Source organism: Nuphar pumila, chromosome 11 (genome assembly GCF_984573655.1).
Source record: "Nuphar pumila chromosome 11, dmNupPumi1.hap1.1, whole genome shotgun sequence".
NCBI lineage: Eukaryota > Viridiplantae > Streptophyta > Magnoliopsida > Nymphaeales > Nymphaeaceae > Nuphar > Nuphar pumila.
In genome coordinates, this window is record NC_143259.1 from 24,203,161 (window position 1) to 24,214,659 (window position 11,499).

The 11,499-nt window shown below is 43.3% G+C and overlaps 1 protein-coding gene across 3 annotated transcripts; it reads right to left on the bottom strand.

The window, feature by feature from the left end:
• Positions 1–6,731: 6,731 nt before the first annotated feature.
• Positions 6,732–11,132, bottom strand: LOC149822197 (F-box family protein). Of its 3 annotated transcripts, XR_016425859.1 has the most exons (3): positions 9,689–11,132; positions 8,224–8,561; positions 7,554–8,040 (listed from the first exon to the last, which is right to left on the bottom strand). XR_016425859.1 is itself a non-coding variant. In XM_089980481.1 (2 exons), the coding sequence occupies exon 1, from the start codon at positions 10,830–10,832 to the stop codon at positions 9,720–9,722; it is 1,113 nt and encodes a 370-aa protein (XP_089836607.1). In that variant the 5' UTR covers positions 10,833–11,132; the 3' UTR covers positions 6,732–8,040; positions 9,689–9,719. The 3 variants fall into 3 exon arrangements, 2 of the variants coding, with proteins under 2 accessions (XP_089836607.1, XP_089836608.1); XM_089980481.1 differs by lacking the exon at positions 8,224–8,561 and having other exon boundaries at positions 6,732–8,040; XM_089980482.1 differs by lacking the exon at positions 7,554–8,040 and having other exon boundaries at positions 8,049–8,499.
• Positions 11,133–11,499: the final 367 nt, after the last annotated feature.

Consider the following 11,499-nt stretch of genomic DNA (forward strand, 5'->3'; position numbering starts at 1 on the left):
TTCCATGTATTTTAGATACCCCAGAGGCCTGTTGACTCTATCCATAGTAGGGTGGTATTCTCGTACCGGGAGAACCCTATTAGGCTCATATTCGGATGCATCATTTACTTGCAGTAGTTGGGTTCAATCCTTAGATCTTAAGGATAACCATGACCTCAAAACCCACGAGTGACTAAGGTCATCGTGGACTCTATTAGGTCCAAAGTCAATACGTGTCACTCAAGGCTGTACTATCACTGTCATTCCATAGTGAGCATAATTCCTAAAGGAGTCCGACGGTCTTACCGTTACTTATCGGATATGCGCATGTCACTCGGGCAGCCAGTGCCTCCCGCACTGAGGACATATGTACTCGACCCCATTCAGTAATCCCCCCTAACATGACTCTTTGACCACGGGGTTCATTCAGACCTTTAAGCCTTATTCATATGCATGCTTAACTCCGCTCTCGACACTGCGGCCATCACGAGTATCTCACCTCTTTCCGGTGGAAACAACACACTCTGGCTCTGCGGCCTTTACGAGTCTGGTTGCATAACAGTTCTCAATGAGCATGCATATGACTCGATTTCAATGGATCGGTTGCTCGACGTATTTTTATGCAAGGAGCTCATAACCTAGTTAAGGCACAACGACCCTTACGAGTAAGGTGCCCTTACAGGTATCAAGGAAACGAGCCATTCTGGCATCGTTCCAACAACGGGCATCATTGTGTCGTTTAACCGGTTCCGGCATCTCTTCTGCTAACCATTTCGCCAGCACCTCCTCTGCTCCAACGGCAGGAGTGTGATGATCCTTTCTACGTTGTAAAAAGTGTTCAACGAACTGGGTAGCAACTCCTCTGTATGACGGAGTAACCTGCTACGTTCTTTCTGAGCTATTTCTAGCTTCTTCAAAAATTCTAGCAACACTTCCTCTCTTTGATGAAAAAAGTGTGTGTTTCTTTTAACCATTTCAGCGGCATCTCCCTTCTTTGGCGGGAAAATCGCTACGCTTAACTCAGGGATGGATGCACACCATCGTGATTGCCTCGCATTCATCAAGGTTGATTGAAACCTTATGCCATAGTCAGGCCATACGCAATTGACTTTGTTTTTATGAAAAAACAGTTTTACGTAAAAGTGAAGCCTTTCCAATAGGGGCTTCATTCGTCAAGCAGAATCTTGAACGAGGAGCGGTAAGAGAATCACATCGGCGATTTGGAGTTGATCTCCATTTGAATGTTCTTTTACACACCATATATGTAATATAAGCAGAAGTTTGTACTTTATATGGCGGTGGCGTAAAGGAATGCATATACTTATTGTTCAGGGTGTGTAACTGAACGAAATATTCTACATATATATTTACAGAAAGTAGGAGCCTTGGCATCATTCAACGTGACAACGTAAGTTAAATGCATAATTTAAAGGCATAATCGGAAATTGCAGAAAACAGGGAGCCTTGACATCATACGATGCGACGATAAAGGTAAATTACACGTGCCTTGGTGATATAAGACATGATGGTTATTTTCAAACGATATACACCAACATCTGTATCTAATGATAGTTATGAGGCGAGTGAGTAAACATCAAAGTGTCTTAAAGAGCTCAACCAGAAACTAGGGCGAGATACCATTTTTAAGAACGCATATACTGTGCATTCGAACATATATATCTAACGATAGTTACGAGGCGAGTGCGTGAACACGGAAGTGTCCTAGAGGGCCCAACTAAGAACTAGAATCAGATAATACTTCAGAAAGTATATGCTATATACAAACAAGCAAATACTTGAGAGAGATGGATCAACGAAGCGAACTTACTTCAAATAGCGGAAGAAACGACTCTAAAATGCTCCAACTGCTTCAAACGGGGTTCGAGCCTTCTTTCGAGAGGTCAGACTAGGTCAGATAAGGTCGACCTAGTTGAAAATGAGGAAGAGCAGGTCAAGTTGCTAAGCCTAAGTAGTTTGAACCAAACTGGGTTCGGTCCAAGTCAACTGGGTTTAGCAGGTTTGGACTTAGCCCAAAGTAGGTTGGGTCTGGTTTAGAAAATCAAACCAGAATCTAAGAGCAAAAAGGACTTTGACTTTAACTTCAAACCCAACTAAGTTCAAGTCAAGTCAATTGGGTTTGGACCAGGTCAGGTGAGCTAGGACCAGGTCAAGCAGGCTAGGACCAGATCAGGCAGGTTTAGACCAAGTGGGCTAGGTATGAGAGGTTTAGGAGAGAGAGGAGAGAGAGAGAAGGCTAGAAAAGGGGGGGACGATTTTTTCTAAAGAGGGGCTCCTCTATTTATAGAAAATATTACTTGGCCCCTAAGTAATCCTATTTACCTTAATGCCCTTAGCTTTTCAGAAATTCCAAGAGGTTCCTTTCCAAGTGGGGCCCACATGGGATATTTTTATGGGATGTTTTGTGGGTCCCACCAGATATTTTTTGAGGAACATTTTTGTGGCTCCCACCAACATTTTCGTGGGTCCCGCAAAAATTTCAGGTTTTCAGCGATTTTTTTTTTTTTTGAAAAATTCTAAGTACGCCATTCTCTTTGTATTGACGTAACTAAGAAAGTTGGCTCATGAAAATCTCTTGATTTCGTTCAGGTAGGAAGTTATGACTTCCAGAGTGTTTGAGTATATATTCGTGAAGATACGAATATCCTAAGTATATCTGGCTCGCAGGAATCAGTTTGATTCACATTTTGAGTATAAATGTTATTTTTACCTGGAAATGCCTCGTGAATTTCTTCAAAAAGATACTGAAAAATTATGGGTCTTACAGTTTGTGACAAAATGTAATCCGTCGCTAATTTGCAACAAAATTTTTTTGTCATTAATCCCACGTTTAATTTCAATTTTAGCGATGGTTTGTTTTCTATAGCTAATCCATCGCTAATTTGCGACATAAAAAATTTATCGCAAATTTCCATCGCTAATTAACATTTTTCTTATAGTGTTTGCAGCTCTTTGGAGGGTTTAGCACCCTCATCCATGATAATTCTATGCATGCAGAAAGAAGGATCAATCATTTTCAAATCCGCAACTAACCACCCTATTGCCATCTTATGCTCTTGTAGGACCTGAATCAATTGATTCTCCTAATCGCTTGTTAGGTCCAAAGCAATAATGACGAGAAGTGTTTGCCAATCACCTAGAAAGACATACTTAAGAGTAGCCAGTAAAGGCTTCAACTCAAGCATTGATGGACACTCAATAAAAGGTTTGGCAGGTAACTCTGCCAACTCAGGGAGGGGCTCAAAGGTTCATGCTGCTCTCCTCTCGTCTGGTGAGACCACCATCATATCATTATCATTTAATTCATCTTCTGAACATGAAACATCATCCTTCTCTTGAGGATGGTCTACTGACATCCATAAAGATTCAGCTTCGACTAGGTCTTTAACAACATCAACCTGGAAACAAGTGTCACTGCCTGCAGGTCCCATAGCAGCATTAAAAATGTTTAATCACATGTTCTTGTTGCCAAAAGATATATACATGGCTCCAGTGCGATAGTTAATGCAAGCATTAGCTGTAGCCAAGAAGAGTAGACCCAAAATGATGGGTGTTTTTCGGATGTTATCTATGTCTTCCATATCCAAAATTATGAAGTCAATGGAAAAAAAAAGTCCTCTACCTTGACCAATACATCTTCAAGAATTCTTCACGGGACCTTAAAAAATCTATCTGCGAATTACAGTGTCAGATGTAGGCTTGATATCCTTAAGCCCAAATGTAAACTCGACAAGATATTAACACTTGCCCCAAGATCGAGCAATGCACGCTCAATAGTAATGTTTCCTATGACACATGAAATGATGGGTGCCCTTGGGTCCTTGAGTTTAGGCGGTGTCTTCTGCAAAAGCACTGAACTCACCTGCTCTGTCAAATATACTCACTTGAGAGTATTGGACATTGATTTTCTCTTTTGGGTGCAAAGTTCTTTGAGAAACTTTGCATAGGTTGAAACTTGTTGAATCACATCAAGCAATGAAAGGTTTATGTTGACTTGATTGAATAATTCAAGCATCTCATTCATTTTCACTCCCTGCTTGGCAAAAGATTTCAACTTCTATAAGGCCTGTGGAAAATGGGCTCTAGGGATGTAAGAAGGTGATGGCTCAGGCTGTGTGCCTTGGCCACTTTTCTTGGGCCTGGTAGAAGGACTCGATTGCTCTATAGGTGGGGCAATGGTTTCTTCGGTCACCATCCTAGGTGGGTGAAACTCCTTCCCACTTCGAAGGGTCATCACAACCTTGGCTTGCTCTTGATGATCCGTTGTCAAATGCAAACCATGGTGCTTGGGTTGCTTACCCTTCGAGTTGATGATGTGTTGACTAGGTAAATTTTCCTCATTGCGTCTGCTTAACGCCTCGGCCAACTATCCCATTTGAGTCTCTAGCTTAGCTATTGACTACGTATGGGAACTGAGGTTAGCCTTTATATCTGAAAAGGCTTCTAAAAGCTTTTCCTGAAATGATTGGCTAGAAGTGAATTCTTGGGGAGAAGATTGGTTATATTGAGATGGAGCTTGGGAAAAAATTGGGACATGGGTAACTTAACTGGAAGTTACTCTGTCTACCCTGGGTCTGTGAAGGAAAGGTGGGTGGGCCTTGTGGATTCTTCCACGAAAAGTTTGGATGGTTTCGCCATCCTGGGTTATAGGTCTACGCAAAAAGGTTATTCCTAGGTCTAGCAAAACCTTGCACCAATTGGACTTGTTCCTAAACAAATTAAGGATACTCTGGCACGACTGGACAATCCATGACATGGTATGCAACGCTAGCACACAAAGCACACACCTGTTGTGCTGGGGTAGAGCATGAAAGTAACTGATTCGATTTTTGGGTCAGTGTATCAACTTTCTAGTGCATCTCTAGGGAGGTCCCTACCTTATATATCCCCCCTTTCTTGGGTCCCTACCTTAAATTGTAGAAATCTCAGCAACAAAATATTGTTTTTAAGTTTGGGTTTAATGGGTCTAAAAGGTCCAAACGTGGTTCAGAGCTAAGGTTTGGAGTGAAAATTCTTACCAATTATTTATAAGGTTGGGGAAGGTTCTTCTAAAGTTTGATGGCAGGGAGGTTGGTGCAAGGAGGCTGGCTTTGTTGGAGAGAGACGATTCCACCAAGTACTTGATGCAATGATGTTGTAGGATCCAACCTTAGTTCACACTAAGTCCAGTAAGGAGCAACCTACAAGAGGTCAAGACTCAAAGAAAGGAGCCTTTGGACGAGGGCCTAGAATCTAGGGGGTAGTTGTGAGTGAAATAAGGAGAGAGATGTCATAAAGAGAAGAGCATAGAAGGACGTCCTTAAAGGGGCATACAAGTTTGGAGAGAGAGAGAATGTGAGACGATTTTTTAGAGAGAGAGACTTCCAATTTTTTTTATTCATCATCTTTACAAATTGAGTCGCTTTTATAGGCCAAGGGAAACTCTCTCTTAATTGCAGAATTCAAAGCAAATAAAAAAATAAACCCACTAAGATAAACACTACTCAAATCACTAATGAAGCCCACTAACACATGAGTCTCTTGGGCTCCAAGGCCATAAAGGAGGGAATCCCAAGGGTTTACACGATTTTGGAGAGCCTTGAAGGTCTCTTGGGTGGTGCCAACCAGGTGAGGCTCACTTGTCATAAGAGGCTTCTAGAGGGGATGCCCCATGTGGGTCCCACTTGGATGAGGTGGCTGCTAATGCAATCCAAGTTCAGGGTGAGCTTGATCCAACGTCAGAGGCCCGAATAAAGCAAACAAATCCCAACCACATTACCTGAGCTCCAATATATGCAAGCCACATGGGAGTACTATCACATTAGCCATGTGGGACCCCATGGGCGCCCCCTCATTGATGACAAGTGGAACCCACTTGGGGCATCCCCTCTAGAAGCCTCCATAAAGGGTGTGTGGGCTCCACCTTTTGGTACCACTGAAGGGCATTCAAGCCCCCTCCAAGGATGTCGTGTAGAACTTTGGGGTCCCTCCTTAATGAACCATGGTAAGCCTAAGTGATCCTTTTGAGTTGGGCCCTCTTTAAGGACTTTGAGGAGGCTTTTACTTAGGATTATTGTTTTTAATTTTGCTTTGTTAGTAGAGAAGTTGCTTGGAATTTTGTAAATGCTTTTATTAGAGTTTTATTGGCCTATAAAAGTGACTCAGTTCTGTATTTTGAGGACATGAAATAAAGAATTGAAGTAGACTCCCTCTCTCCAAAACTGTCTCCCCTTGTGTAGACCTCTCTCTCTCTCCCTTGGCCCCTAGGCCCTCACTTTCTTTTTTCCTTACCTCTGCGAGTCTCTAGCCCCTTGACGCATTCACCCTTTCTATAAGGGTTTATCTCCTACTAAGGTAAGGTAGTACTAGCCCTTTAAGGACTAAAATTGCATAAGTATTATGTAGAACCAATTCTACGGAGTGATCTTGTGGACTACATAAACTCCTTGACGGACTCAGACCAACACTGCACCAAATGTCGTTTCTAAGTCATCCCCAGACAAACCAGACCCTCTCTCATCCATAGGATATCTTCCCTAAACCATATAACTCCCTAAAACCAAATTTCTATGCCCCTCTCACACTTAAACCTCTCCTAAACCCCAACCTCAAAACAACATTATGTTATGATTTGCTAAAAATTAATCAGACATAAAGATAATGTTTTTCCCAAACCCTACTTAGTTCAGACATACAAAATTAACCCCAGTTACCGCTACTTGTCCTTAACCTACCCATTAAAAACTGGTTCCTAATTTTTCTCCGTTTAAGAGAATTAATTCAGACACCAAAACTTGTTTTGCCTAGATCTCAGTTCAAAAATAGACCTGACCCAAACCCATGTCTTGACTTTGTTTATTTTTAAATCCCAAACCAGACCCCAAAATTTTAACCAGACCTTTTCTAACCTATTCTCAGAAACTGAATAAAATACAGTCTCTGGACAAACCCAGAATTTTCGAGAATTTTATCTTTGAAATACCAAATTTCATGAACCTTAAAATTCAACTCAAGCGTTCCTCCTATTTTTTCAACATTTATTGTGTTGTATTTTTGGAGAAACTGAATTTTCTTTGAACTTTGTCAAACCCATATCCGGACCTGTTACCCAAACTTGATCATTAAGTTAATCCAAACCTAACCCAACCCACCTAAAGCTTAAATCTTGAACCTAGGCCCACTGAAATGCATCTGATGCAGCTGCATGGCATAGCTGAGGTGGCATCTTCTTTGCTATTGTCCCATGTGGCTAAGGTGGTTTGGATCAATCAGAGTTTCATAATTCAGACCTTTGAAGTTGGATCGAGCTCACTCGAGACTCGGTCCACATCAGAAAATTCAAAGATTTGCTTATGCAAATTTCATGAGGTACAAAAAAAATGACTTTTTTTAGTAAGAGTTTGCAATACCCAAAGAGCTTACGAACTTCATAAGGTTGTGTGAAAGATAAAATAGTCCTAAAGAAGTCCGACATTTGTGAATTTAGACATGGGGGCAGATTTTAAAAATTCTAAAGCATTTTGAAAAAACATGGCATTTTATGTCATTTTTCAAAAATTAAAACCATTCTCTCGTTAAATTTAAATTTTCTGTGTTGAGCTTCTGGACCTTGGCGACTTTCAAGGGCTAATAAGAGTTGGTCTCCACTAAATCCACCCTCAGGATGCAAGCAGCTAATCAAGATTATCAGCAACCATTTGCATCATTTGAAAAGGCCTATAACCAATCCATACCCATTTGAAACAAGTCGGCCGGTGGCAGAATCCAAAAAAAGTGCGATTTCTAGTCCTTAGGCCTTCCAGTCCACTCCTTGACGATAAGAGCAAAAGCCAAAATTGCCGTTCCCAATAAAAGTAGGGAATACCTACACTTCGTTCCTGTACACTGGCATGAATAGAAACAAACAATAGGTCTTTTTTTCTTTCTCCTCATGACTAAAATTTCTCGACTATACTTATCTCATGGTAGCATAACAATTATAAATGAATTGAAGAAGGTAGCCGCCCTGCCCCTGCGTCATGCATATGTCGATGAACGAGAAGATTGGCGCATGGTATGGGAAACCTGATGAAATAATCAATTGGTGATCAGAACGACTGCATAAAGGATGCAACCAAGGCCAAAACTCAAAAGTGACCTAAACGAGGCCTAGTTATCTATGTTGGTTTAGGGCGCTATAGAGGGCATGCCAAACTGGCTGTTTGTCATATGCCTGTGATTCAATCCACAGCCACAAATATTGATCACCTTTACCCAAGACCTTTTAATTTGATACTTTCAGCAAAGTCCAACTTCAGTTTGTAGACTTGAGACGTCTTTCAATACTCGACAAATTATTGGAGCACCTCAAGCTGGTAGACTAGGTCAGGAGAGGATCTTATTAAGCCCATATGGCAAACTCAAAATTGGATGGCTGAAGAAGGTGCGGCCACCGGGGAAATCCAAAGTTGCTGATCGGTTCAACCTCCATGTCTTGGAGCTTATAACAAGATATATCTGAGTGATGCCAACTCCACCCACCACCTGGATCAAATTGCCCAACTTATTCACCGCTCAGAAACAAAGGAGAACGCCATGGCTACTGCCTGAACAAAAGAGGCGAATGAAATGTTCAAAATGTCGGAAAAAGGCGAATTCATTATTCTAAGAACCCTATAATTAAGCCCCGAAGAAAAGCACCAACAGCCTATCATGGGCATTTACGTGGCCATCAAACTGAGAATGAACTTTTTTTTTTTATATTTACACGAGAAACCACCCACAAGATTAGAGACCTAGACTCACTGGCTTTGCCTGCCTGCCTTACAATCACTGTCTTTGCAGAGTAAAACTGGGTGGGCTTACCCCTTGCCCCTAGTCCCCAGTGAATCGAGGGTGCGCCCATGGGAGTTGAACATAGAGGGATTAGCGGCCTAAGCCTCATCCCACTACGCCAACAGAGAATGGAATTTCTGCATAAGAGATTGCAAGCTAAAATAGACGGATTGCCAGATAGATCACACACTTGGCTTTTTTTCTTCTTCCCCCACACCCGATCTACACCAACAAGTCCATGATGCTCACAGGCACAGCCTATCTGTCAAATCACTGCGAAAATTGCATGATTAAGATTTAAGATAGCTGACCGGAAGGGTTCATGCACGAACCTAATCCAAAAATAAAGAAAATCATAAAGAGGATAGCGATGAGCTATGTGGTCCTAAAGAGGCAATAGGCATCAATGGCCGGCATCTTTCCATGATAATAATTCAATCAAATCTCGGTGGACCACGACAAAGCACTTATCAAGTGGATCAGTGGAAGCAACAAAGATCAAAGAAACTCTTGCATCCTAGGACTCCCATGACACAAATGGCCCGAAAAGATGAAAAATTCAATGCACTCAACATCTAAAACCATCAAATTTCTTTCACAAGAGTAACGAGTGAAACGAAAGAAGAAGAAGAAGAAAGGCAGCACCATTACAGGGACTAAAATATAGAGTTACTAAAGCACAACAAAAAATCATATTCCCCTTTTCACTATCATATATAGATATATAGAGAGAGGGTCAAGGTTAGCTCATTCATAAGAGATTGATCAAACTACACAAAGCCTGCATTCCAATTTTTACAATTTCTCAGGGATCACAGGACAAGCAAGAAAAAAGCCTAGCTTTCTTTTGTCTTGGGAGGGGGGGTGGGGTTCGATATTCTTCAGAGCATAGGCGTACCTTGTTTACAAAGCAGCTTCTCCGAGCACCGCTAGAAGGAATTCATTTCCAAACAATAGGTCCTGCGCTTCGCCAGAGATGCGGCTACCGTCCTAAATGGCTCCTCGAATGCCATGGATATCCACCCGTCGCCCTCCTTCCCGACCTGATCGCTCGGCCGGATCGCCATCAAGGTCGCCCCTTTCAACACCATCCCGCCCGCCAATTCCATCTGGGGAGCGTACCACAGCTTCATGTTCAACGCGGGGACCTGCGTCCGGTTCGAGGACGCAGAGACGTTCAGCGGCTTCACCCTCAATTCCTGCAGCTGCTCCTTGTTCATGCACAACACCCCCTGCCCGTCTGAATCCGTCAGCACAAGCCTCTCCAGAGTCGGGTGCTGGAGAATGATCTTATGGAGGAGGAAATGCCTGGCGGAGGCAGCGATGAGGGCGCTGATCGTCCACACAACCCTCAGTTTAAGGCCGCCATTGGTGAAGAAGCTCTCCGGGATGCTGCCCCCGTCATCGTCCGCCGCTGCGGGCGGCCCAGCATCACTGGAATCGTCCTGCTGGGGGACGACCCTGATGGTGGTGGGTCTCTTGGAGGAGAAGGAGGAGGCGCCGAGGATGACGCATCTGTCGAGGGTGGAGCCGAAATCGGCCTTCCACTTGAGGAGGACGCCGTCCTCGATTCCCAATTCACCGCCGGGGAGGATGATGCTGAGGGATTGGATCTCGTTGAAGTTCTTGAGGACCTCGATGGGGGAGTGGTGGGAGATCTCGGAGAGGCTGCTGGCGGGCCTCTTGGGGGAGGCGAGAATCTGGGTGAAGGTCTGGAAGGGCTTGATGAGGGGCACGAGGAGGAAGCGCATCAGGTTAGAGAGGACGCCCTTTCCCTCGGAGGAGATGCAAGAGGCATCGTCGTCGGAGATGACGCAGTCGACCTTGATGAGGACGTTGTCGACCTGGCAGGCGAGGAGGTGGAATCGCTTCGAGACGACGCAGCAGCGGCCGAGGACCTTGACGTCGCCGATCTTGTTGAAGATGAGGAGGAGGAGGGAGTCGGGGAGCAGGTCGAAGTGGTCGGTGGTGTCGCCGGAGGCCCTCTCCCTCTCCGATGGGGGTTTCCCGACCGACAGGCCCAGATCTGATTGGGATGACATCTTGGGGGAAGATGGGTGTGCTTCTTGCTCCCTCTCCTCTTGGTCTCCTCTAGTCTCTAGGATGATGAAGATGACGACGACGGTGGTGGGGAACCAGAGGATTTATTAGACGATTATCTGTGTGAGAGAGATATGCTATCTAGGGTTTGGAGAGATGTGGGGGAACAAAATAGACGGGATTTCTCTTTTTCTCCTCTCAGTTTGTTATGCAAATTGAGAGTTCTATTTAGGGCTGTCACCCTATCGGACCAAACCTATCGGGTTCAAGTACGGTGACAAATAAGAAGACTCGATTAAGGCTCATGTCTAGAACCGAAGATCCGATTAATACATAGACTCGGGTATAGTTTGTGAAATTTTAGATTCAATCCGAGTTTTTGATTAAGATCAGTAATTTTTTAATATAATTTTTTATTTTATTTTATGAGGTATGATCCGGGTCCGAGTAAGATTTTTCTTATAGTAGACCCGATTAAATTTGGGTCTAAACTCAATATCATACTCGAAAATCTGATCCAAATCTGATTTCACCTAAATCCTAAACCAGGACACGTTGACACCCCTGATACTATCCACTATCTAGGGTATTCGTATATGTGTAGGGATGGAAATAGAAAAGGGATTGTAAAAAGGTGAAAAAGCTAAAAAAAGTCTTTTTTCTTTCAGT

Excerpts from the sequence above, each read along its gene's own strand:
- LOC149822197 (XM_089980481.1), bottom strand. The coding sequence starts at position 10,832 with ATGTCATCCCAATCAGATCTGGGCCTGTCGGTCGGGAAACCCCCATCG.